Genomic DNA, 26602 nt, shown 5'->3' on the forward strand with positions numbered 1-26602 from the left:
TGATGTCGCTTCTCTTGGCCAACTGAAAACCAAACAATAATAATGCAACAAAAACAATTTATTTTATCACAAATCTCATCACAAGATATAAATCCTGATAAAATGCCTCCACACTTTTCTAATCAAGATTAAAGTTTTCTGATGAAGATTCCAGGTTTTTTCCCTGGTCATGACATAATGTTTCCTGTCTTACTCTCCTGAGTCAATACATAATGTCTCTCCTAACAATCTCCTGGTCGAGATAAAATTTCCCTAGCTGCAATAATGTAGCCCTCTCCGATTTTTTTTATCCGATTTTTTCTGGAGAGGGCTACAATTCCACAGCATCTCTGTAATGGTGCAAATATATTTTTTAAATACGGGCGACTGCAGGCAAAATAAATTGTTTTTACATTCAACTTACTTCTAAAAAGGCGAAATTTTTATTCACTGTCAACAACATAGCCCGTTAAACGCGAAAACCAGATAAAATAAATCTGCTTGTTTACCAGTCGCTCTCATCAGAAGCCATGACAGTTCTCGCGTGATGCACTGAGACTTGCGCTTGAAAATTATAAATTACTTTGTAAAGTAGATTTTCGGGGTTACTAAATGATTATGCTGTATGGCATCATTAAATGTTTATAAATAAAACTATTCCATGTGACATTTTTTTCGTAAACAGCGATATTTATGCCTAAAATAAGGTAATTCATACAGAGATCCGCTCCCTAGAGATCCCTTGTCTCATTGGCTGTCCCAAAATAAAATCGATCAAGGTCAGTAAACATGGCGGATAAATTCAAGTTGTGATGTTGACATACACGAAAAATAACCGATATATGGATTGTTCTGTGTATGTTTGGATTGATTTATGTTTTGCATAACTACATTTTTGGAGTTCAGGTAAGAAATGTCAATTAAATAGCCATTTACTGATAATTTAAGCCGAAATTCGTGCGGGAGTGAATCACTCCCGCACTTGCACCATTACAGAGATCTTTAGGAGTTGTAGCCCTCTCCCAAAAAAAAAAAAAAAAAAAAAAAAAAAAAAGGGAGAGGGCTACATTATTGCAGCTAAAATTTCCCTGTTTTAAACTGTCCTGATCAGGATAGAATATCCCTCCGGACACTTTCCTGTGTCAGTATAGTAGTGATAGGGGGAAGATCCTCGGCGATCACCTGATTTCTTCCACCTGCCCCCTCGCCTGAGTCTTCATCATCCTCTAGCTGACATAGTAAATTGTCATTCTCATAAGTTGGGAAAAAATACCTATAAAAACATAGGTAATCAAAGATTACGAAGCTCACCTCGACGAATGTTATCTACATGTAAGGCAAATTTCACATCATATTTTTTTTCTAGTTAGGGTACATCCCAAGATCAATATCCATGCAAGTTTGATTTAATTATAGATCTGCTCAAAAAACTTTTGACCTGTTTAGTAATCAAGAAAATTTTGGTCAGTTCCAACATCCAAAGCAAGTCTGGAAGTTTTCATCCTTAGATGCACCATCTATGCAAGTTTAATCATAACAGACCATAATATTATATAGCTACTCCAAAAAATTACCCTGGTCACTCATCTGGAAAATGTACGTCAGATTCAGAATCCAAGGCAAGTCTGGAAGTATCCATCCCTAGATACATCATCCATGCTGATTTGGTTAAAATATGGCTAAAATTCACTCATGTGGAAAATCTTGGTCAGATCCAGCATTCGAAGCAGGTTGGTTAGTGTACATCCCTAGATGCATCATCCATTAAAGTTTGGTCCAGGTAGGGCTTATAGTTACTTGGGAACGAGACTACTCCTAAATCTAAACCTGGTCTCACATGTGGAAAATCTAGGTCAGATCCAGCATCCGAAGCAAGTGTGGTACTGTCCATCCCTGGATGCATCATCCATGCAAGTTTGGTCCGGGTAGGGCTTATATTTACTTTGGAATGGACCTGCTCCTAAAAACTTTAACCTGGTCACTCATCCGGAAAATCTAGGTTAGATCCAGCATCCAAAGCAAGTGTGGTAGTGCCCATCCCTAGATGCATCATCCATGCAAGTTTGGTCCAGGTAGGGCTTATAGTTACTTGGGAATTGACCTGCTCCTAAAACTTTAACCTGGTACACATCTGGAAAATCTACATCAGATCCAGCATCCGAAGTATGTGTGGCCATGTCCATCCTTAGATGCATCATCCATGCAAGTTTGGTCAAGGTAGGGCTTATAGTTACTTGGGAATGGACCTGCTCCTAAAACTTTAACCTGGTCACTCATCCGGAAAATCTAGGTCAGATCCAGCATCCGAAGCAAGTGTGGTAGTGTCCATCCCTAGATGCATCATCCATGCAAGTTTGGTCAAGGTAGGGCTTATAGTTACTTGGGAATGGACCTGCTCCTAAAACTTTAACCTGGTCACTCATCTGGAAAATCTACATCAGATCCAGCATCCGAAGCAAGTGTGGTAGTGTCCATCCCTAGATGCATCATCCATGCAAGTTTGGTCCAGGTAGGGCTTATAGTTACTTGGGAATGGACCTGCTCCTAAAACTTTAACCTGGTCACTCATCTGGAAAATCTAGGTCAGATCCAGCATCCGAAGCAAGTGTGGTAGTGTCCATCCCTAGATGCATCATCCATGCAAGTTTGGTCCAAGTAGGGCTTATAGTTACTTGGGAATGGGACTTGCTCCTAAAACTTTAACCTGGGACGCCGACGCTAACGCCGACGCCGACACCGACGCCGACGCCGGGGGTATAGCATAAGCTCATCTCGACTTCGTCGAGGTGAGCTAAAAAGACAAGATTTTGATGATGTACACATCCATTAAAAATCTCAACTCTAAGAATTGGATCCATTGTATTTGAATACATTGTTTTTTCTCGTTTAAATGTTTTAAGACTTGAAAAGAATGGGATTTCTCATCAATCTGGGTGACAGCTACCTCTGATTATTGATTAGCACAATAGGTACATGTATAAACATGGCAACAAACTGAAAAGGTAACATGCTCATCTTAGACATAAAATCTGTAATTTATTCAAGAAATGGAATAGCAAAACTACAGGGGCCTTGGTGTTCTGCAGGTTATCAATTGCTGACATGAACCAGAAGTCTCTGACGAGACTGTAGCTCTACTGGTTGTACTTATAAAGGAAGATAAAAGTAGCACTTGGACTTGAAACTTTGCAACAGCAATAAATAGAATAATGATCCTTGGTTTAGCCTCTTTTTATGGCAAGATTTATTGCAATCAGACTAAAACTGTAGGAGGAGTAGCCTTTTAAAACAATTTTACAGAAATTTGGATTTAAGTATCCATGGCAACATCATTCAACAAAATCAAAGAACAATAACGACAATTATGTATCTCAATGTATTCTACTTGTAATTGCCAAGTTATACTGAAAACAGACAAAAGTGTAGGAGGAGTAGCATTTTGAAAGTATTTCAAGGAAATTTCTATTTTTAGTAACCATGGCAACACCGTCCTCTGAAATCAAAAACCGATATACAGAATTATGTATCTTATTATGGTCTACTTGTGTGCCAAGTTATACTGAAATCAGACCAAAACTGTAGGAGGAGTAGCATTTTGAACAAATTTCACAGAAATTTCTTTTTTTATAACCATGGCAACACCATTCATTGAAATCAAAAATTGATACACAGAATTATGTATCTTATTTTAGTCTACCTGTGTGCCAAGTTATATTGAAATCAAATATAAACTGTAGAAGGAGTAGCGTTTTGAAAGTTTTTCCACAGAAATTTCTATTTTTAGTAACCATGGCAACACCGTTCATTGAAATCAAAAACCGATAAATAGAATTATGTATCTTATTAAAGTCTACTTGTGTGCCAAGTTATATTGATATCAGACCAAAACTGTAGGACAAGTAGCATTTTGAAAGTATTTCCCAGAAATCTCTATTTTTAGTAACCATGGCAACACCGTTGATTGAAATCAAAATACGATACACAGAATTATGTTTCTTAGTGTAGTCTACTTGTGTGCCAAGTTTTATTGAAATCAGATCAAAACTGTAGGAGGAGTAGCGTTTTGAAAAATTTTTACAGACGGACGGACAGACAGCTAGACAGACAGACGGACGGACGACGGACACCTTACTATCGCATAAACTCTTCTGGTCTCTGACCAGTAGAGCTAAAAACTCAGCCCCAACATGAAACTACATTCTGAAGAGGACTCTAGGTCCAGTATCATATGCGTATATTTTGCACTAGATGATTTGAATTAGAGAAGATCTGATATGAAATGTATGGAGATAACGAACAGTATTCAAGCTCAAAAGTCCATTAAACAATACAAATTTTGGAGTAGAGCAAACCTCTAACACATCAGAGGTGGGATCAGGTGCCATGGAGAGGTGAGCATTCCCTGCTGACCGATCACACCCACCGTGTGCTCCTTGTCATGATTGGGTAATAAGATACAGGGTATTTTAAATAATTTGCCCAACTTAGCCCAACCCTTTGATAGACACTATTTCACAAATTTGGACATGGAAAATAGCTTTAAGGGCAAATACCTTAATACTACATAAAATCTGCAAGAAAGAATAAAATTTTCGAAGATGCACTGTATCATAAAATTTCAATATATGACTAACTGAAACTAACCATGGGGCCTGAATTCTGTACTCAGGGGACACAAATTTGAATCTTATCAAAGGGGTAGTTAAGCTGCTCATATAATCATGCAAACAGTTTGTCTGTTAAAAGTCCATAAAGATTTAAATAGATGTAATGAAGTTTTAGTATATTACCAACTCAGCCCACCCTGGGGTTCTGACCTTGGGAACATGAATGTTACAATTTTGGTTATTGTCTGAGCACTTACTGTATTCAAGCAAACAGTGTGTCAACTAGATGTCCATGAGAAAAAATATGTCGTGTGTTTTCCCAAGATATGATCAACTTATCCCCACCCTGGGGCCTGAACCAAAGGGAAATTAATTTCACAGGTTTGGTGGGGAGTTCATTGCTCATCATAAACATGCATTTGTGTGCTTGATGTCTAGGAGTACAAAGATTTTCTTAAATTTATTGCACTTTAAAATATGACCAAGTTAACCCCAACATGGGGCCTGTATCCAGATGTCATAAATTTCACACTTTTAGTCAATAGTGGAGGGCTCATTGCTCATTATATAATCATGCCCACATTTTGATAGCTGATTTGATGAAGAAGATTTTTGATACCTTGATTTTATGTTCAGTAAAGAAGATTTTTGATGTTTGCAATATATTTTGGAAATAGCCATCAACCATATATAACTACTGACTGTAAATGCAGAGTTTATTCTAATGTACCTACTGAGGTTGGTCCCAAATAGCTGTATCAGGAAACCTGTCCACATGTTGTTGAGTGTGCATATGTTCCATCAATTCTCTCTTGTCTGCAAACTTCTCTCCACAGCCATAACAGTTCCCTAAATAGACCTGAAAGGGATTCAGTGATAAATCAGAGTCTTAGTGGCAGAGCATAGCAAGTCAACCTAGGAGACAAAACATGTGTACTCTAGATGCTCCCTAGCTTACCTGTCGTCTCATAAAGTTGATTAACTTGATCTGTTGGTAAAAGTTCAAGTTAAGTCGCAGTTTCACCTCCTTCAGATCAAAGTCATGTAGTTCCTAGTGTAGGAAGAAAATTTAAATAGTTTATCCTTAAATTTCATCATTCTGGTTATAATTATTAAACAAAAATTCTGGTTATAATTATTAAACAAAAAATTACATTAACAGGAAAAGACATATGATCTACTTTATCACTTATTTTTTTCCGAGATATTCTGACCTGCATATGATCTGTGAGTTTGTCAGCCACACAAGACGAGAAATCACAGAAGAGACACACTGCCTGTGACCCCACTTCTTCCCAGTCTCCCCAGCTTCTGAAATTCATGGCATCAATTAAAAAGATCTCAGGGGTCCTCAACTTAAATAAAAACTTTGGACTCTATCCATACACAGCATCAGTTACAAAGATTTAAGGTGCTATTTACTAACAAAAAGTTAATTACAAAGATTTAAAGGACCCATAAAAACACAGTATCACTTTAAGATCTTAGGAAGTCTCCATGTAGCAATTTCTTTGTATGGGTTATATTTGCCAATGTTTACTTTTACTTTTTCCCCACAATAGCTAACACTGGGTGTTTGAAATCAACCAAAGATAAAGTACTGTTTGTCTACAATGTGCATAATTATATTAATCTTTAAGCTTGTAATTGGTCCACTGTTTTTGGAATTCAAAACTTTATCTTGATCCCAAATATAGCAGATATTAACACTATGAGATATTCGTCCCTTATATGGTACCCAGGGCTTTCAAAAAGACTTTAAACAGATTGTACTTTTACAAAAATAGGAGGTACCTGGCAGATGAAATTTAATTAAAATGTTATCAAATTTTTCTTCATTGAATAATTTTTGGCTGGTACGATTCTAATTTCAGCCAGGAAAAAGTACCTGATACTGGCAGATTTTGAAAGCCCTGAGTACCCCTCGTACAAAGCTCCATGGGACCCTTCAGTGTGTCAGTTACATGTACAAAAATCTCATGGATCTGATTAAAACAGGGACAAAGTTTCTCTCTCTCTCTTACTCATCATTATCTGTTTCTGTCTCCTCCTCCTCACCTCCCTCCTCATCTGGTTCTGCCTGGATTACCTCCCAGCTCCTCCCCATTTCCTGTCAATCAACAATTATCATACAATCACAAACTGATATACACCTCCTAACTCCTCCCCATCTCCTGTCAATCAACAGTTATCATACAATCACAAACTGATTACATCTCACAACTCCTCCCCATCTCCTGTCAATCAACAATCACAAACTGATATACACTTCCCAACTCCTCCCCATCTCCTGTCAATTGATAGTTATCATACAATCTCAAACTGATACACACCTCCCAATCTCCTGTCAAACAACAGTTATCATACGATCACAAACTGATATACACCTATAAAACCCTCCCCTTCTCCTGTCAATCAATAGTTATCATACAATCACAAACTGATATAAACCTCCCAACTCCTCCCCATCTCATGTCAATCAACAGTATCATACAATCACAAATTGATATACACTTCCCAACTCCCCCCATCTCCTGTCAATCAACAGTTATCATACAATCACAAACTGATATACACCTACCAATTCCCCCCCATCTCCTGTCAATCAACAGTTATAATACAATCACAAACTGATATAAACCTCCCAACTCCACCCCACCTCCTGTCAATCAACAGTTATCATACAGTCACAAACTGATATACATCTCCCAACTTCTCCCAATCTCCTGTCAATCAACATTTAACACTTTTCAGTAGGGATGTCAAAATATTTATTTTCCTTAGTCGATTATTCGATTGCATTATTCGAACGATAGTCGAATATATCCGGAACATTTTCTGTAAAATAAAATTGTATTTCAAACTTCACTGGTACATATTGTATTTATAACTCAGAAATCCTTTTATTTAAATCTATTTAAAAAGTAACATCAAAATTTATGCAACCTAACGGATGGATAGCATGATTTTTTTTTTATTTCGAAACCTAATTCTCCAAAATTTATGATTTCCCCGTCAACAGAATTTAGTAATCAGTCTGTACAAGCAGTCAGTTTTTATTTTAGTAAGCAAAGAAAAAAAATTGCCAGGAGATATTTTTTAAAGCTTATTATGAAATAAATTGGGGGAGGGGCTTAATCTCACACTATCCACACATCAAGTGCCCTTGAAATTGTTAGACAGTTAGATACTGCTTATTCGATTATTGTTTGCTCTGGCTATCAAAATGTCCTTATACAGTTTAAATTCTAATTGTTTTAATAATTATCGAAGTGTCAAAATATGTCACAGTTATGGTTTCTTCCTTGCGTTTGAGCAATCTTAAAATAACAAAAAATAATGGGTACATGGTATAAGATCAAGTCCAATTAATTATTTACAAGCAATTGAAGCCTAGTAAATTGGTGGGTAATTAATTACAAAAACAACACAGGCTGTTACTGATAAATAATACGCGGCAGTAATGAAGCACTTAAAATTACTTCACTATCTATGCGTTCAATGAAAATCAACTGTTTTTTTTTTGTTGAGGAAAATTATCTTATCGACTGTCTCTGGGGAAAGACGGTTTCTCAATTTTGTGATGAGAATTCCATCACGTCATCACTCTTTTATTGCAATTATTTCATTATGATAATATTCGAATGTCGATTCATTATTCGATCGTCGGTCCATTCGACTGATAGTTGAATAGTCGCCTATTCGTTGACATCCCTACTTTTCAGTAAGTTTTCTGTTTTTGATCTCACATTACACCTCTCTGACTACAGTAAAAACTGGTTACAACCAACATGCTTACAATGAATTCATGATTACAGCAAAGTGAGTTTTATTCATCTACAATTTAAGGTTTTTACCAATTATGTTTACCGTATTGCATACAAGTCGGTTATATTTTTTAAGCTTAAATTAGAGGGATTGACCCACCAATACCTCGCGTATAAGTCGGAAAAAGAGTTTTGGACCAAAGTTTAACTCCCAAAAAACTGACTTATAAGCGAGTATATACGGTATAAGAGATCATTATAATTATCCTCCTTGACACTTCACTTTAAACACGTTTTACTGTATATGTTTGCATTTCACCAACATGAGAAATGCAAATTCAGTTTTTAAGGAGTTTACTATTTAAAAAGGAAATAGAAATTTTAAAAGCAGCAGTTTGGTAAATTAAAGTAAGTATATAGTTTACATGTACTACTAGTTCACTACTATACTAATGACATACAAGACTTACCAGGTAGTTAATGATGTAGAACTTGTCATACTGTCTGTTTTTGGGGTTAATCTTTTTATGCTGTTTTTTCCTCATGTGTTCCTTTAATACTGTTTTGTCTTTGAATATTCGCTCACAGTATAAACATTGTAAACTAAAAAAAAAATGTCTATTCACTGAAGATTTGATATAATACCTGTACATAACTGTTAATTTTTATGAACGAGCTTTCTTCTTCAACTAATGTCTCACAGTGACAACAAATACATGTTTCAAGTCTTAAGTGAAATTTCTAGCTACTTATAGGTTAAGTAACCTATTACCAAAATTTTATTATGTTTAAGGAAGTCTCATCTCTCAATGATGATAGAGTAAGTGATATATCATTAAATATTAAACTTAAGATGTAATAAAGTTGAACTGTTTGATTTAAACATACTTTTCTAGCTTTTCTTGTAGGTGATCAAGGAGTTCATCTGTGTAGACTGAAGAGAAAATGATTAAAGAACATGTCTAAATTCCTTTGTACAATTTAGAGCCTCACTAAAGCCAGACAGGTAATTGACAAACTTCAATGCATAACACTCTTTTCTGGCCTTTGGGAGTGACCAACTTCAAAGTTTTTCAATATGATTTACATTGCCATAGAACAAATACTATAAATATATTTAGTGTTTATGATAATTGGTGGAAAGTGATTTTTCAACATGGACAAGTTAGCATGACTTGATTAGGTGAATTTCTGATTGCATATATTCATGCTTATATATGCATGACATTTAAGAAATGAATTTAATTTTTGAAGATTCATGAGGACATGAACTATGACGCTTCATGTCGGCATATTTCATGAAGCGCATTAGCACTTCATGATAAATATGCCGGCGTGAAGCGTTGTAGTTCATGTACCTCATGAATCTTCAAAAATTAAATTCATTTCTCATATTTACATTATTTTTTCCACAATTTACGCAATTCAAATGTCATTTTTAAAGCAAAACAGTTTGCACTATAGTTTTGACATCAAGTACGGTATTCTGACGTAACAATGGAGATATTCATGCTCATCCATGGTAGTTCATGAGAAAATGAACAGTCTTCTAATTTGCAAAGAATCTTCAGGAAAAATATTTGGAAATGTAAATATTTAGAAATATACTTGATTTAGCTGAAGCTGCTTTCCACCAAGGGTGCTTCATATACAATGTAATATGTTTACTGTAGTTCTATCTTTTAGAACTTTGCTCACCAAATGTTGTTTTGGATCTAAGAGTCATTTTGATTAGGCATCAATAATTTATCATGTATTTAATGAGCATAAAATTAAAGAAGCAAAAAAATTATACCCAGATTATCTGGAAGTCCAACACTGAATCCATGATCATGGGTCATGTGATCAAACATTTCTGCCCTGTAAAAAAAACAGTAAAGTGACAAAATAGGTACATGTATCTGAATAAGTTGTCATGTTAATACCTCACCTGTTCCCTGTAAACTGATCTCTACAGAACACTCAGGTTCTACAGAAGTTGTCATGGTAATATCTCACCTGTTCCCTGTAAACTGATCTCTACAGAACAGACAGATTCTACAGAAGTTGTCAAGGTAATATCTCACCTGTTACCTGTAAACTGATCTCTACAGAACAGACAGATTTTACAGAAGTTGTCAAGGTAATATCTCACCTGTTACCTGTAAACTGATCTCTACAGAACAGACAGATTCTACAGAAGCTGTCATGGTAATATCTCACCTGTTACCTGTAAACTGATCTCTACAGAACAGACAGATTTTACAGAAGTTGTCAAGGTAATATCTCACCTGTTACCTGTAAACTGATCTCTACAGAACAGACAGATTTTACATAAGTTGTCAAGGTAATATCTCACCTATTACCTGTAAACTGATCTCTACAGAACAGACAGGTTCTACAGAAGTTGTCAAGGTAATATCTCACCTGTTACCTGTAAACTGATCTCTACAGAACAGACAGGTTCTACAGAAGTTGTCAAGGTAATATCTCATCTGTTACCTGTAAACTGATCTCTACAGAACAGACAGATTCTACAGAAGTTGTAAAGGTAATATCTCACCTGTTACCTGTAAACTGATCTCTACAGAACAGACAGATTCTACAGAAGTTGTAAAGGTAATATCTCACCTGTTACCTGTAAACTGATCTCTACAGAACACTCAGGTTCTACAGAAGTTGTCAAGGTATTATCTCACCTGTTACCTGTAAACTGATTTCTACAGAACAGACAGGTTCTACAGAAGTTGTCTTGGTAATATCTCACCTGTTACCTGTAAACTGATCTCTATAGAACAGACAGATTCTACAGAAGTTGTCATGGTAATACCTCACCTGTTACCTGTAAACTGATCTCTACAGTACAGACAGGTTCTACAGAAGTTGTCAAGGTAATATCTCACCTGTTACCTGTAAACTGATCTCTACAGAACAGACAGATTTTACATAAGTTGTCAAGGTAATATCTCACCTGTTACCTGTAAACTGATCTCTACAGAACAGACAGGTTCTACAGAAGTTGTCAAGGTAATATCTCACCTGTTACCTGTAAATTGATCTCTACAGAACAGACAGGTTCTACAGAAGTTTTCATCTTCTCTTTCCTTTTGTTGCTGAGCTAAAACTTTTTCCTGTTGTCAAATAAACCAAACAATTTTACTTTGTAATAATAAAGGAGAAATTTAAATTTATTTTTTCAGGTCATCACTTTTGTGGAGCATTAAAATAAATCAGTTTTATGTACACACATGTCTAGGAGAACACAAAACTTACTAGTTTCTTTTTCTGTAAAAATTCTCTAAGTGTTTTATCTTCAGCAAGGACATCACACAACAAGTAATACTGTTCATTTGAATCTGTTAAAAGAAACAAAAAAAGATAAGGACAATTTTCAATGCTAAAAATTGGCATCAGCTCTGTTTTGCAAATAATAAAAGTGAATGCCTAAATGCCCTCATTTGTGAAAATTAAAAATGCACTTCATTCACCTTTGCAGTGCAATTACCTAACAGCTCTGGTATTATCATTTTTGGCTGGCAACATGAATTCACTTTAAAGACACCAAAATTTGAAATCCCAGTGTTTCTTTAAATACTGAGTAAATACTGAGTCAAATCTAAAGACACAGGATCAAGTAAACATTATTCAATAATCCTAATAAAAGCGTTATACTACAGCACCTCCATCTGCTGACAGTAAGCGAGTCACTTCCTGCTGGGCTTTATCTTCTCTCTTACTTTTATGCAACAGATGGCAAGAATGTTTTACCTTTCACATCTTGCTTGGTGCTGGTAGTTATAACAGAGCAAAAATTTGTAACATCCTCTTCTAAAAATCGTTGCCTCCAGTAGGTGAGATATCTGAATGTACAAAAAGAAACAAAATGTATAATACAACTGGATTTGTGAGGGGATTTGGTTTTGACAGTCATCTGAGTATCATTAAATTTCTCAGGATATGACCAACTAAGCCCCACCTGGGACTGGTCTTCTTCTGCTTCTGCCAAGTATTGCCCACAATCAACAAGCTGATTATTATGGCAAATGTGGTGTGCATGATATGATCAAGATTAAAACTTTAAAAGGTTAAAAGATTAAAATAATATTTCTTATTTATGGCTGGAAGGCGATCACCTGAGACCTAAAGGTCTCAGGTGTATTCACCGAGACTATTCCTGATGGTAGTTTATTCCACTCTTGGATGGTACGAGGGAAATAGGAATACTTTTGATAATCGCTCTTACAGGATGGTATTTGGTAGGCTTTATGATGAGTATGTCGTGATCGACGTAATGATGGAATGAGTCGATGGCACTTGGTGATGGCAACTTCGTCATGAACAATTTTATAAAATAGGACGAGTCTGGATATTCGCCTATGTTCTTCAAGTGACTGCCACTGTAGGTGTTGAATCATGCTGTCTACACTCGATCTGTTGCCATGCCTGTTGCTTACGTATCTTGCAGCACGTCGTTGTACCATTTCTAGGTTATGGATGTCTTTTTGGGTGTAGGGGTCCCAGACAGGTGCTGTGTACTCCAACAGTGGTCTGACTAACGATTTGTATGCACTCTCCTTTATTGAAGTTGAACTGATGTTCAAGTTACGACGGAGGAATCCCAAGGTCTTATTTCCTTTACCACAGATGTTATTTATATGGTCATTCCATTTCAGGTCAGATGTTATTAGACAGCCAAGGTATTTCGCCCTCTTTACGTGCTCGAGAGTACGGCCATGTAGCCTATATTGATGATGTATCGGGTTGGACTTCCTGCTGACCGAGAGTACATTACACTTGTCTGGGTGGAATTCCATTTTCCACCTCCTTTCCCATATGCCCAATTTATCTAGGTTGGCCTGGAGTGTCTGGGTATCCAATTCTGCTGTGACAGTAAGATAAGCAATAGTGTCATCAGCAAATAGTCTTACTGTGGCATTGAGGCCTTCTGGCATTGTTCTCCAGTGACCCCCCCCTCCCCCCCCAAAAAAGACAGATAACTAGACAAAACAATATGCCACCAATTTTCAATTCCAGGGCTTAAAGGGGGAGGAAATAAGCACCTCCTTCAAATTTACCTGGTCTTAGAACCCCTGTCAATCACCTGAAATTAAGCCTGAGATTGGATACTTGGATTTGATTAACATTTAGTTTTCCGCTTTTGTGTATATCATGTGTACCTTGTCTGAATATCGTACAGACCATCGAACTAACATTCAGGCTTTTGATGCCTACCGCATATATCAACGTGATAAAGCTCTGTTTTTTTTTTAATCCTTAGGAATATGATATATATATAAATATAATATATAAATATAATTCTGCAAATAATTAGATAAATGCTAGGGAAAATCATGCATATATATTTAAAATATAATTTAAGAAGGGTGAATTTCATTTCACGATTACAATCGATAATTATACAGTTAGTCAAAACATAACTTTATTTATACATAAATTTATTTTAATTTAAACAGAATATACCTACCCTCTTTTGAAGTATCACGTAATTAAATATAATAATATATCTTTTTCAAAAATGATTATGACAACTCTGTAATATTGTTCAAGTGAAATTTTATAAAGTTAAGACAAGTACTTGATTGTATGTGTCGCTTTTCTTCGAGACATGGTGAAGAAAGTTACGGTATAATAACCAGTTTTAGAAGAGAAATTAGTCATATTACATTATCTTGCTTTGTTTATAATATTTGAAATTACGAATCCCGATGGGAAGGATACAGATGATTCAATTCCCGTTTCGCCTAACTGTCGAGGGACCACACCCGACCCAAAGACCTTACAATTTTTGAAGTCCATGCGTCATGCATCATGGAAAAATCACGTACGAATTATCTTTAAAAAAGAATTATTTAGTTTATTATAAGTCTTTTTTAGTTAGAGACTTATAAAATAAGTCTTATTTACTTAGAGACTTATTCATGACCCCCTTTCTTCTTTTGTTTTGCCATACATGGCTTGAAATTCGAATTACTTCCCTTTGTGTCGCCAGCTTACAACGAAAGATTTTGGTCCAATATTCATTTTAACATTTGAAATTAATTAACAAACACACGGTTATATTGAAATTGTCTAATTATTAAAACATATTAATTCTAATAGAAGGAATTGAACTAGAAGTATGTCCCTGACAAAAATTTAGCATGCTTTATTTAGTAAATTTGACGGTCAACATTTCGATTGACCCACACAAAAAATAACAATGACATTGTTTTACCATGTCGTAAGAAAATGTGTACAGGTTATACAGGTAACATCCTGTGTATATAGGTAGATATACACAAGCCAGCGTGGTTCCCTCAGGGCTTCACAGCCGTTTCGATTAAGCTCCACCCCACACTAAACTTGCCTGAGGAAAACCGACCGGTTGAAAACCTCGGCCTTTAAAAACTCAATGCAATAACATATTATTACTAAATTTAACTCACTTTTTTAGATCAGTAATAAGGTTGACGTCTCCGATGACGAACTTGTGTTCCACAGCTAGATGCTTCAGAAGATCCTCTTTCTGACTGCTGATATTGAATTTGTCTGGACAAAACAAACACTGAACCTCTTTAGAACTTTGTGTTGGAGATTCTCCTCGACCTGTCACTTCAGATTCATGGTAGAACAAATTCAAACTTTCTAAAATGGGTTTATCTGAACCTGTAACATAATAATTTCTATTAAAATACAAATTGTATTTGGGCATGTTATGGAATCTAAATGCTTATTGTTATCCCTTCTTTAGCACAGCAATCCATATGCTATGAGCAGTCTATTTTATTTTATTTGAGCTCCCCAAATATACACACACACTCACTTTGCATTTTCATCTGTACTAAACTAGTCCTCATACTTGTTAAGTCGATCCAAAACTAATTCGTAATTATGTTAATATTAAATGACACCTCATAAACTCTTCCACTCCTGCTTATCAATAATCATATTTGAATCAAGAATTGCATATTGAATTGTTAAAGCTTAAAAACGTGAGTTTTTCTTGGCAATTAGACTCACGGCACTATCACAGTCTAGCGAATTGGACAGGGAACTAGTTTATATGTTGATATACACCAAAACGAGACATCATGGCGACTGGGTATCATATTAGAAGGATGTTTCTCCTTGTGTTTTTACTACCCGTATTCAGCACTGGAGACAATATGCCAGATCAAACACGGTAAGTTTTATATCTTAAATGCTGATGCAATTTGAGTAATCTTTTTTTTTTTTAAAAGCGAAGCACATCTATTTTCGGGTACTGAAGCAGACAGGCTGACTTTGACAGACGAGGGTGAGAGGCACCCGAGGGTTACTTTAGAAATTACTGAAACATAGATTAACTTAGTGAATAATTATTTTATCTGCATGAAATAATAGTTTTTATATCAATTATTTGTAAAATACTAATGGAGACTGCATTGATGGGTTTAAAGCACTGAAGGCTTCAAGCTGGAAAGAAGTGCTTGTTATTTGACACCACTGATTGTGTGTGTTGTGTATAATAACTGACACATGTGGAGGAATCCCTGGCAAGATCTTTGGTGTTATATGCAGGAAAGATATAACTGGAACTGGACTTAGTAATTAATTTATGCCAGTTATTACCAATTATATTAGCCTTATCATGACCAGACACTCCAAACACAAAATTTAAAATTGGATTCTCTTTATATATGACTTCACTCATGTAAAGTAACTTGCCTATTTGGTTACATGGTAATGCATAGCATTACCATTCTGTGAAAGTGAAATTTTCCTAAGGAAAAAATTGAAAGTATGTAAATGCCCCCCCCCCCCCCCCACACACACCCAAAGCCACACACACATGATTTGCAAGTCATTTGTTTTATTTTCCCAGTTATGATTATATTAATGAATGAAATTATTACAGGGACTGATTTTTTTTAATTGAATGATGTAGAACTTAAGGAAGCTCTAAACACTGCTCACTGAAGAGTTCTAATTACATTTTAGTTTTATGCAATATTAATGTAATATGCCTTTTGAATAAATAGAAATCTACAGTACATGACTTCATTTGAAATAGATTGAAGTATTCCTAATATTACATTAAACCAAGATAAAGCTAATTGTGAATTGTTTTGTCAACATGAGTTTTGACCAAGGTTTTTGATATAAAAATTGTATTAATAAAAGAAAACAGTTGCATATTAATTTTTGTACACACATGTACTCTATGTATACGTGTACTTCTACTGTGTTAGAAAAAAAACGCGTCTAAATCGGACAAATGACTTTAAAAGTAAACAACAGTGATTTCTGTACACTAATACTTCATTGACTTTGAGCATTTTTCTTGGAGAAATAAGGCAGGTACCAAATGTTGAAAATGATCCACATTAAAACTCAATGTGTACACCTTTATATACATGTAATACAATTTTGTCAAAGTTCAAAAAGAATTTTTCCTTAGTGTTTAGAGCTTCCTTATTCCTTAACATTTCATTCATTGTTTGATACTCAACATGCTCAATGAAATGAAAAAAAAATTATTAAATTATATTGAATTGAATTGTTAAATATATATATATATATATTTTAATTCATTAAATTATTATACTATTATAATTCATTACATAAACATCACAGTTTAAAAGAAATGGTTTCCTTCTAGGTGTTTTTTTTTTTTTTTTTTTTTTTTTTTTTGAAATGCTACATTTATCTTTTTCAGCAAATTAAAAAAAGGGAAATGTAAATGGTCAAAGAATCTTTGAAAAGTACAATCTGTACCTTTTGGCAATTTTGATTTAATTACAGATCATCAATATAGATATACTGTACATTCCTATTTTATGTGAGTACTTAATATCACATAATGACTCGATGTCATCAAGTCTCAAGAATGTGAATACACTAGTGGGCTATTGATGTTTACATGTTTTTCAGCAATATAAAAATAAAAAGTAATTTCGTTTCACAAGTGGTACTTATCTAGGAATCTACAGTATATCAATGAATACAAGTAATAACTTGTATGTGTCAGGCCTTATAAATGTCAATTTAAACTAAGCATCAATTTAGGCAAGGTGATAAATCCATACTCTCTATTTTTCATTGCAGTGTAGAGGAATGGGTCCGAAACTTGAGCAAGAACATTGAAAACTTTGGCAAGAATCTTCAGGTTTCTACAATTGTAAGTTTGTACTTTTATACGGAGAAATAATGAATTAGTACTAGACTTTAAAAAGGCTGTTTGCAATGCCTTTAATTTCCTGAAATTTAATTTTCAGTGTAAGTAAATGTTGTTTAGACATAGTTTTCTTTTGCACAATAATTATTCAACAACTGGTCAAGAGTGAAGGAACAAAATAAATATGTTATAAATTAAATTAAAAAAAAAAATTGAAAGAAAATCACAATCATGAAGTAACCTGAAAAAATAGCCTCTTTGGACTAAGTTTGGAGGTATATTTGTTTGAGTTGGAAAAAATAGAACAGGTCATCCTAAACTGTAAACAAACACTATATTATTTCAAGTCTAGGTAACAGCTGCATGAATATCAACTTATAAATCCATCTATTATGGACCTTTTTTCATTCTGTCTTATTGTAAACGATTAGTTCACCTGAGCTGAAAACTTGGGTGGGGGCCACATGCAGTTACATTTTAAATGCTGAAAAATGCTCAATGTTCACTAAATCAACAACAAAAAAATTTAAAATATTTGACTTTAATTAATAACATATTGGCAATATTATTCTAAAGATAATATTCTTGGTTGCCATGGTAACACAGCATAGTCACACAAAATTTGTTGCTAAGTTTTTGTTAATGCTGCTATATTAAGATTAATTGCTACATTGTAGTGTTTTCATGAAAACAATGTACTGGTGGATCAAAGTGATAATTTTTGCTTTTTTAGGAATTTAGTTACCTTTTAATCAATAAACATATTGTTTGACTCACATTGAAAAGTACTTAATATCTGATAGAACTAAAATTGAATACACAATACAGAAAGTTGGATGAAATATATGGAGATAACGAACAGTATTCAAGCTCAAAAGTCCATTATACAATACAAAATAGGAGCAGAGCAAACACGGACCTCCAAACATCAGAGGTGGGATCAGGTGCCATGGAGGAGTGAGCATCCCCTGCCGACCGGTCACACCCGCCGTGTGCTCCTTGTCATGATTGGGAAATAACGGAAAAATCCGTCGACAATTCAGTGTGTAAATAATGGCCTAACAATTAGTATGAAAAACGTCAATCAGCATTTGACTCAATGATAAATTGTATTTGCTGACAAGGTCATTGTATCGACCATAGAACTTACGAAATGATGACTTTAAACGAGACAGCTGATATTCTTGTTTCATCAACTTATTTGTCAATAATTTACCTCGTTTTAGAAATTGTACGTACGTAGAGCATGCTCTTGTGTATTGAATCAACTGAGAGATGCAGGTGATGAAGGTATATTGCTGCATAAGTAAGGGAAGTTGACGATTGAAAAGTTAAAGTCATCACGTCTATCATAAAGCTTGGTTGTTAGATTACCATTAACGTTTTTTTCAAGTAAAATATCCAAATATGAAACAGATTTGTCAGACTCTGTGGTATCTTTTATCTCAAGTTCACCAGGATATATCGTATCGACATAAGAATGAAAATAGCCATTGTTAATTGACGATACATCGTCGATATATCTAAATGTCGAGTTGAACGCCACAGCAAGTGTTTTCTTCTTTTCACATACAAGATTTTGGACAAATTCTGCTTATATGAATACAAAAAAAGGTCTGCTAACAGCGGGGTGCAATTGGTACCCATAGGAATTCCAATAGATTGTTGGAAGTCCTGGTCTCCAAAAACCACATAGATATTGTCAATCAGAAACTCAAGCATCTTTTTAATGTCAACTTCAGAGTACTTGTGTGTACAATCAGAATGTTTTTTAACAAAATAATTTTGCAAATGACCAATGACAAGGTAAGTATATTTACGAGTTCCATTTTTATTGAAAAAGCAGCTGTCAGTGATATCAAAAAGCCTGGACTTTAATTTATCGTTGGGAATGGTTGTGTATAAAGTTGAAAAGTCGTAAGTTTTTAAGCTGTTGATTTTGGTAAAATCTTGTGATTTCAAATTTTCCAAAAGTTCCTTGGAATTTTTAAGTATCCACATCTGATTTACACCATTTCTCGAATATATTGTTGCACAGTACTCTTGAAGTTTCTCCTTCACCACTGTTAATATCTTAGTGAGGAGTAAAGATAGAGGCTTGGTTGAACATTTACTGGAACCCGCTATGTATCTTTGTTTGTAAGGATTTTTATGAAGTTTCGGAATCCAATATAAATATGGTAATTCGAATTCATTTTGGTTGTTTGGAATATTAAAAATATTCAAAACTGACATATGATTTTGAAGAATTTCTTCCTTAGAAAGGGAACTATGAGTATAAGTTTGGATTACCACTTGTAGAATTAAATCCAAGTTCCTCTAAAATACATTTAATATAATGAGCCTTACAAACAAAAACAATGTTGTTACCTGCTTTGTCAGCAGGGACCAGTAAGTACTGATCATGTAATCTATCTAATTCTTTTTTCACTTCTGGATTATTGAATACAGAAGGATAGATGATTTTCATATTGCCTCTCAATCTTTTAATGCGCGATTTTAACATACATCTGATACATTTAATCCATTCTGACAAAGTGTCAAGGTCTTCTTTTTCATGTCTGGCCCATCGCCTGGCATAGTCCTCTACAGAATCCATAATATTTATGAAATTCTTACGCCAGTTGAAGGATCTGGGTTCCCTAAATTTAGGACCTTTTAAAATTAGTGATCTAAGGTCCTCATTATTAACTATATTTACGTCACCAGTAATAACGTGTCCAGCAGGACTATAGTTATAGGGCGAAGAAGAACATGAACACGATGAAGGATTATGTTTCAGATATTCGATATCCAGGCCCTGTAAAGTGTTCTTGTAATTAAAAAGTTTGGAAGCAATAGTCGATGTATATTTGTAGGAAATACAAGGTGTAGTCTTTAACTTGAAATATGGTGGAATACAAGACTGGACCCTTTTGTGATTAAGAATATTATTTATATTAACCGCGTCAACTCCTTTGTTGGCATATTGAAGTTTAAGGAAAAAACGGATTGTTTTAGCTGCATTTTCTTCAGTAAAACGCGGGGGTTTAAAAAGCCTATGATTGGCAATATCCGTAACTACAGATCCGAGCCTATATTCTGGTGTCGAGGAATCAAAAAATGGACTTTCCTTGACCTTTTCAAGAAGACTATTTAAAAGTTTCAAAGGGACAGAGTAAAGTTTGGTGCGAATATGATGTAGACCTAACTGTTGATTTACGTAAGGTAGTAATGAATCAAAAGAGACATCGTGTATTAAAGGTTTATTGTAAGACCGATGCCCATGACTACGCTTACGTCTCTGTGTATGGTTAAAAAGTCCCATCACATTTACATTGTTACACTGTGGACTGGAAAGATTTCCAACACTATTGACATTGTCATTACATCCATAGGGAAAGGCTGTCCCTAGCTTTCTTATCCAAAATTCTTCTCATTGTCTACTGAAAGGTGTACTCAGTGATGGACTGTTTGTGTGGTGGTAAATCTTTTCCAGAATTCTAACTTTCATTGACAAAATAGAATGATCAGGTAAATTAAAATGTTTGTATAAAAGTTGCTGACCCCCATTATTTATCTGAAATCTATGACCTGATGTTCTTTTATTGAGTGATCCCTTGGTTTCACCAACATAAACAAGTCCACAAAGATTACATTCTATTCCGTAGACAACATTAGAAGATTTGCAGTTCAGATTTTCTCAAGTTTTGGTACAGAAGCTCTGTCCAGTAAAATTACTGGTGAAAGAAGTGTTAGTTATCAAAATGTCACAGGTTTCACAGTTTTTCGCAGAACATTTTGAAATAGAAGACATGGGATCGGAAAAGGAGTCTTCGAATATATCTCTAATAGAAACTTTACATTCTTTCAATTGTTTGTATGAACTATTGGTTTTATACCAAAACTGGGAATCTGAAGACTGTGCATATGACATATGTTTAATATCCCTGAGGATTATCCGAGGGGCACTGAATGAACTCCTTGAGTCTGTGTCCCTTGAAGAAAATAAAACTATTGCTATGGTTACCAAGAAGGGAAAATGTTCAAATTTGTTAACTTTATTGCAATATTAAACCCTTTGTGGTAGCTTATTGCGTCTAGTTCGAGGTTGTGTGGTAATCAAAATTGAAAAGTTATTCATAAATACCCGGTACCGGCAGTATGTTTTCATTTTTAGATGTTTAGTAAGAGAGATAGCTATATGTTTGCTCTCCAGTTTAGCCTTAAAGGTACATGGATACATTGTATTACGATCAATTTCAAATGAAATTAGAATTTTCAGCATCAACAATGAACTAAACTCTATTTATAAATAAACTCTATTTTATAAATAAACAACAAAGTGATATACAGCTAATGATCCAAGGAATACTATAACCACTGTTAGATCAAATGTCAAGTATAGCCTCATGGTTAGTAACCTGTCGGTTACAAAATATATTATGTGCAAAATATCAATTTCCTGTCTTCATGGTTAAGATGCTATCAAGGGAGAGATTGATAGAAGCTGTCGTCTTCTGCAGTCTACAGAGTGTGTATTATTAGTTATGCAGGTCCAATCAAGGGTGTACGCGGTTATACCCTGGGTTTTATTCCATACACAATAAAGGAGAGATTTATAGAAGCTGGGCAAAATGCTGTATGTTACAGAAATTTGATCACATGAAAATGCCTTTCATTGAGATGGTTGATCTGTATTTTACAGGGACAAAAGTTTGACAACCAGACAGAAGCTGTACAGGAGATTGATGGAAAGGACTTGATAGAAAAGATGGCCGACCAAGTGGCTCAGATGCTAGGGAAAAAGACAGAGGCCCTCAAGGTAGTCTTCTCAAAGCATGTACTGTCCACTAAGAAGATTAATGGACAGTGTGAAATGTAGCGATTTTTCACATTATTTCTTAAGATAACAAGATTATGTGTCCTTATACTGGAAAATTTAATTATAAAGTACATGGTTAGAAAAAATAGCATGTCTTGAATAAAGCACTATTGTCTTTGTAATGTGTTTTCTGAATAAATTGTTTTTATTATGTACTGTTATTAAGTTTAATAAGATGTATACACATAATTCACTTGTCAATATTTGTTATATTAATGAATTCAGTGTATACAGTGTACTGCTAACAGTACATAACCACTTGAATTAGTAATACATTAGTGTTGAGAAATTGGATCAGGGTTATTATTTATTTATTAAATGATTTCACCAAACATGTCTACCACAGTTATTGCCAAGATCAAAGAAATGCTGCAGACATTATTCTCCAATAAATCGCGAGCGTCATCAAAAAATTATCAGATCAGAAACACAAATCAAACCTGTACAGTTGAAATAAATATTTCACTGTAGAATCTAATATTTATTTAGACCACATCAATGTGTCGTCTTCTGCAGTCTACAGAGTGTATATTGTTAGTTATGCAGGTCTAATCAAGGGTGTACGTGGATTTACCCCGGGTTTTATTCCATACACAATTAGGCCGAAGGGTTTATGGAATACATTAACCCGAGATAAATCCCTGTACACCCTTGATTGGACCTGGATACAGGGATGGGGTTAATTACATAGGAAAGTAATTAATTAAATTACAATTATTTGCCCAAAACCTTCAATTAAATTACCATTATCATTACAAGGATTTTGAAATGTAATTAATAAAATTACAATTACTTTGCAAATGTAATTAATTAAATTACACATTACATTAAGAAAAAATGTATAAAAATAAACAATGATAAATAGTCATGAACGTTCATTTATATTCATATAGATTCAGTTCCTTTTTTTTTTAACATTAAGTAAACATTGTTTAGACGTTAATGAAATTTTTAAATATTTGCATCCCCTTATCAGGTTTAAAAAAAATTTCTGCCACAATGAAGATATTTTACACTGGGGCATTTGTGACGGGAATACATAAATACTGACTAATAGCAAGTTTCAGGGCTTAATTGACCCTTTTTGGTACAGGGTCCTGTACCCTTTTAATTGTAAATTTTTAATCGAAAAAGTGGCAAAATTGGGAAATGTTGTTGACTTATATTTATTTGTTGATTAAAGAGTTAAATAGTGGACTTGTTCTTTAAAAATGATTATAATTTCAAAACATGTTATTTCTATATATGAACAGCATCAAAAAATTGAATTTGGTCATCAGTTGAGAATTGTTACCTAAATTTTGGAAAAAAAGAGCCAATTTTTTCAACTGGTATCCAGGCTGGATAATGAATTTATTTCCTATGTACCCAAATAAATTCTTTGTAAACAAGTCAAATCAACTGTTTTTCAAGCTATCAATAAGAATTACTACGTCCTGCAATGCATCGTGACGTCATATACTATTTGCTTTTTATCATAAAGAAACTAACATGCATTGTGACTTCATGTTTTTTACCCCCCGGCTCAGGTCGGGTGTACGGAAATTTACACCCGACTTTGTAACCAATCAAAGCTTGTGTTACAAGCTTCATAAGAAATAATGCCTAAAATAGCTGATAAATGTCGGTTTTTATAGTTAAGTTGGGCTGTTCCACAGACCTCCCCACAACATTAACATTTCATGATTTTACTGATAGAGCAATGAAATAGACAATTGATTTTGTTATTTTACAATCATTAAAAGTACTAATCAATTTATGTTACAAACAAATTTATAAATAATTAAAGGATATTTTTAACCCAACAAAAGCTCAAATCGTCTGCATTCTATGTAATCGATACACAGGTAAAGAAACAAAATTGACCCTCTGGTGTTCAATGGAACAGAGTAATCGCAAAATGGTGACATAATTTGTTTCTCTGTAGAGGAAATGATCAGGCGTATTTTAGAGCTGTTAGTAGAATAGAAATAAAGTCCTTGTTGTCATGAATGATGCAGGATAACGAAATGATGTTGGAAATATAAAAGCCTCGGTGTGAATATTTCAAACAACATTTCGGGACTTTATTTCTGAAGTAACTATAACCCCTATATTGACCAAAATTGCATGGATGATACATCTAAGGATGCACATTGCCAGACTTGCTTCGGATGCTGCATCAAGGGAAAAACACTCTCAAACTTGCAACAGATGCTGGATTTTACCGGTACTTATATTTTCTGAATGAGTGACTACTTTGAAGTATTTAGATAAGTCCATTCCAAATAACTTCAAGCCCTATTAGACCTAAATTGCCTAAATGTTACATCTAGAAATGAACAATGCTAGCTGAGTGTGGGACTTTGCCTTACTGAAAGATAACATTCATTGAGTTGAGCTGAGCTCAGTAATCTCTGATTACCCATGTTTTGGATTACATAATTCTTCACTATGGTGTTCTTTCACAATTAAAATTATAAGGTCACCTGAGTCACTCAGGTGACCTATTACTATAATCTGTTCTCGTCCGTCGGCGTGCGTCGTGCGTTAACATTTGAACATTTTTAGCTTCTTCTCTGAAACCGCTTAACCAATTTCAACCAAATTTGGCATATAGCATCTATGGGTGAAGGGGAACAAAATTTTTGAATTTCATGGTCCCTGCCCCCCTGGGGCCTGAGGGGTGGGGCTAAAACCACCAAAAATAATGCAATCTTTAAAAATCTTCTTCTTTACTCCTGGACATCAAGCAGTCAAACTGTTGGCATCATTGTAATAAGCATTGAGCCCTCTACCAAAATTGTGAAATTCATGGCCCCAGGGTCAGGGCTTCTGGCCCCAGGGCGGGGCTATATAGATCATATAGTGAAAGTGCATTATTTCTTTGAAAATATTCTTCTCTGCTCCTGGGTATTAAATAAAGTAACTAAGTACATAGTTATGAAGAGCAAGAGTGCCTCTTCCAAAATTGTGAAATTCATGGCCCCAGGGTCAGGGCTTCTGGTGTTAGGGTGGGGCTCTGTAGATTATATAGTGAAAATGCATTTGTTCTTCGAAAATCTTCTTCTCTGCTCCTGGGTATTAAATAAGGTAACTAAGTACATAGTTATGAAGAGCAAGAGTGCCTCTTCCAAAAGTGTGAAATTCATGGCCCCAGGGTCAGGGCTTCTGGTGTTAAGGTGGGGCTCTATAGATTATATAGTGAAAATGCATTAATTCTTTGAAAATCTTCTTCTCTGCTCCTGGGTATTAAATAAAGTAATTAAGTACATAGTTATGATGAGCAAGAGTTCCTCTTCCAAAATTGTGAAATTCATGGCCCCAGGGTCAGGGCTTCTGGCCCCAGGGTGGGGCTATATAGATCATATAGTGAAAGTGCATTATTTCATTGAAAATCTTCTTCTCTGCTCCTGGGTATTAAATAAAGTAATTAAGTACATAGTTATGATGAGCAAGAGTGCCTCTTCCAAAATTGTGAAATTCATGGCTCCGGGTTAGGGGTTCTGGTATAAGGGCGGGGCTCTATTGATTATATAGTGAAAATGCATTAATTCTTTGAAAATCTTTTTCTCTGCTCCTGGGTATAAAATAAAGTAACTAAGTACATAGTTATGATGAGCAAAAGTGCCTTTTCAAAAATTGTGAAATTCATGGCCCCAGGGTCAGGGGTTCTGGCCCCAGGGTGGGGCTATATAGATCATATAGTGAAAATGCATTATTTCATTGAAAATCTTCTTCTCTGCTCCTGGGTATTAAATAAGGTAACTACATACATAGTTATGATGAGCAAGAGTGCCTCTTCCAAAATTGTGAAATTCATGGCCCCGGGGTAGGGGTTCTGGTATAAGGGCGGGGCTCTATTGATTATATAGTGAAAATGCATTAATTCTTTGAAAATCTTTTTCTCTGCTCCTGGGTATTAAATAAAGTAACTAAGTACATAGTTATGATGAGCAAAAGTGCCTTTTCAGAAATTGTGAAATTCATGGCCCCAGGGTCAGGGGTTCTGGTCCCAGGGTGGGGCTCTATTTATTATATACTAGTGAAAATGCATTAATTCTTTGAAAATCTTCTTCTCTGCTCCTAGGCATTAAGGTGATAAACTAAGTACATAGTTATGATGAGGAGGTGGGCCTCTTCCAGAATTGTGAAAGCCATGGCCCCTGGGTCAGGGGTTCTGGTGTTAGGGTGGGGCTTTAATGATTGTATACTGAAGCGCAAAAGAAACGCAACAAGCAGTAATCTACAAATATTTGAATTTTTTATC

The 26602-nt window shown here is 34.9% G+C and overlaps 2 protein-coding genes across 4 annotated transcripts in view; one reads left to right on the forward strand and one right to left on the reverse strand.

Moving 5' to 3' along the window:
- Positions 1-1057: 1057 nt before the first annotated feature.
- LOC133195786 (zinc finger protein 277-like) lies at positions 1058-15176 on the reverse strand. Its single transcript, XM_061331727.1, has 13 exons — positions 15156-15176; positions 14779-14998; positions 12101-12192; positions 11606-11688; positions 11372-11463; positions 10149-10213; positions 9242-9287; positions 8824-8956; positions 6611-6696; positions 5801-5897; positions 5545-5637; positions 5321-5445; positions 1058-1252 (listed from the first exon to the last, which is right to left on the reverse strand). Exons 1-13 carry the CDS (start codon positions 15166-15168, stop codon positions 1087-1089), a joined length of 1311 nt encoding a protein of 436 aa, XP_061187711.1. The 5' UTR covers positions 15169-15176; the 3' UTR covers positions 1058-1086.
- A 217-nt stretch (positions 15177-15393) lies between these two features.
- LOC133195783 (voltage-dependent calcium channel subunit alpha-2/delta-2-like) overlaps positions 15394-26602 on the forward strand; it is a 54543-nt gene continuing 43334 nt past the window's right edge. For all 3 annotated transcript variants that reach the window (XM_061331721.1, XM_061331722.1, XM_061331723.1), the window contains exons 1-3: positions 15394-15515; positions 17420-17492; positions 22177-22293. In XM_061331721.1, coding sequence (XP_061187705.1) covers positions 15424-15515; positions 17420-17492; positions 22177-22293 — 282 coding nt within the window. In that variant the 5' untranslated portion in view covers positions 15394-15423. The remainder of the gene's footprint in view (positions 15516-17419; positions 17493-22176; positions 22294-26602) is intronic.

This window comes from Saccostrea echinata, unplaced genomic scaffold, assembly GCF_033153115.1.
Source record: "Saccostrea echinata isolate AGI-Se365-2 ecotype Australia unplaced genomic scaffold, CSIRO_AGI_Sech_v1 ptg000029l, whole genome shotgun sequence".
NCBI classification, from domain to species: domain Eukaryota; kingdom Metazoa; phylum Mollusca; class Bivalvia; order Ostreida; family Ostreidae; genus Saccostrea; species Saccostrea echinata.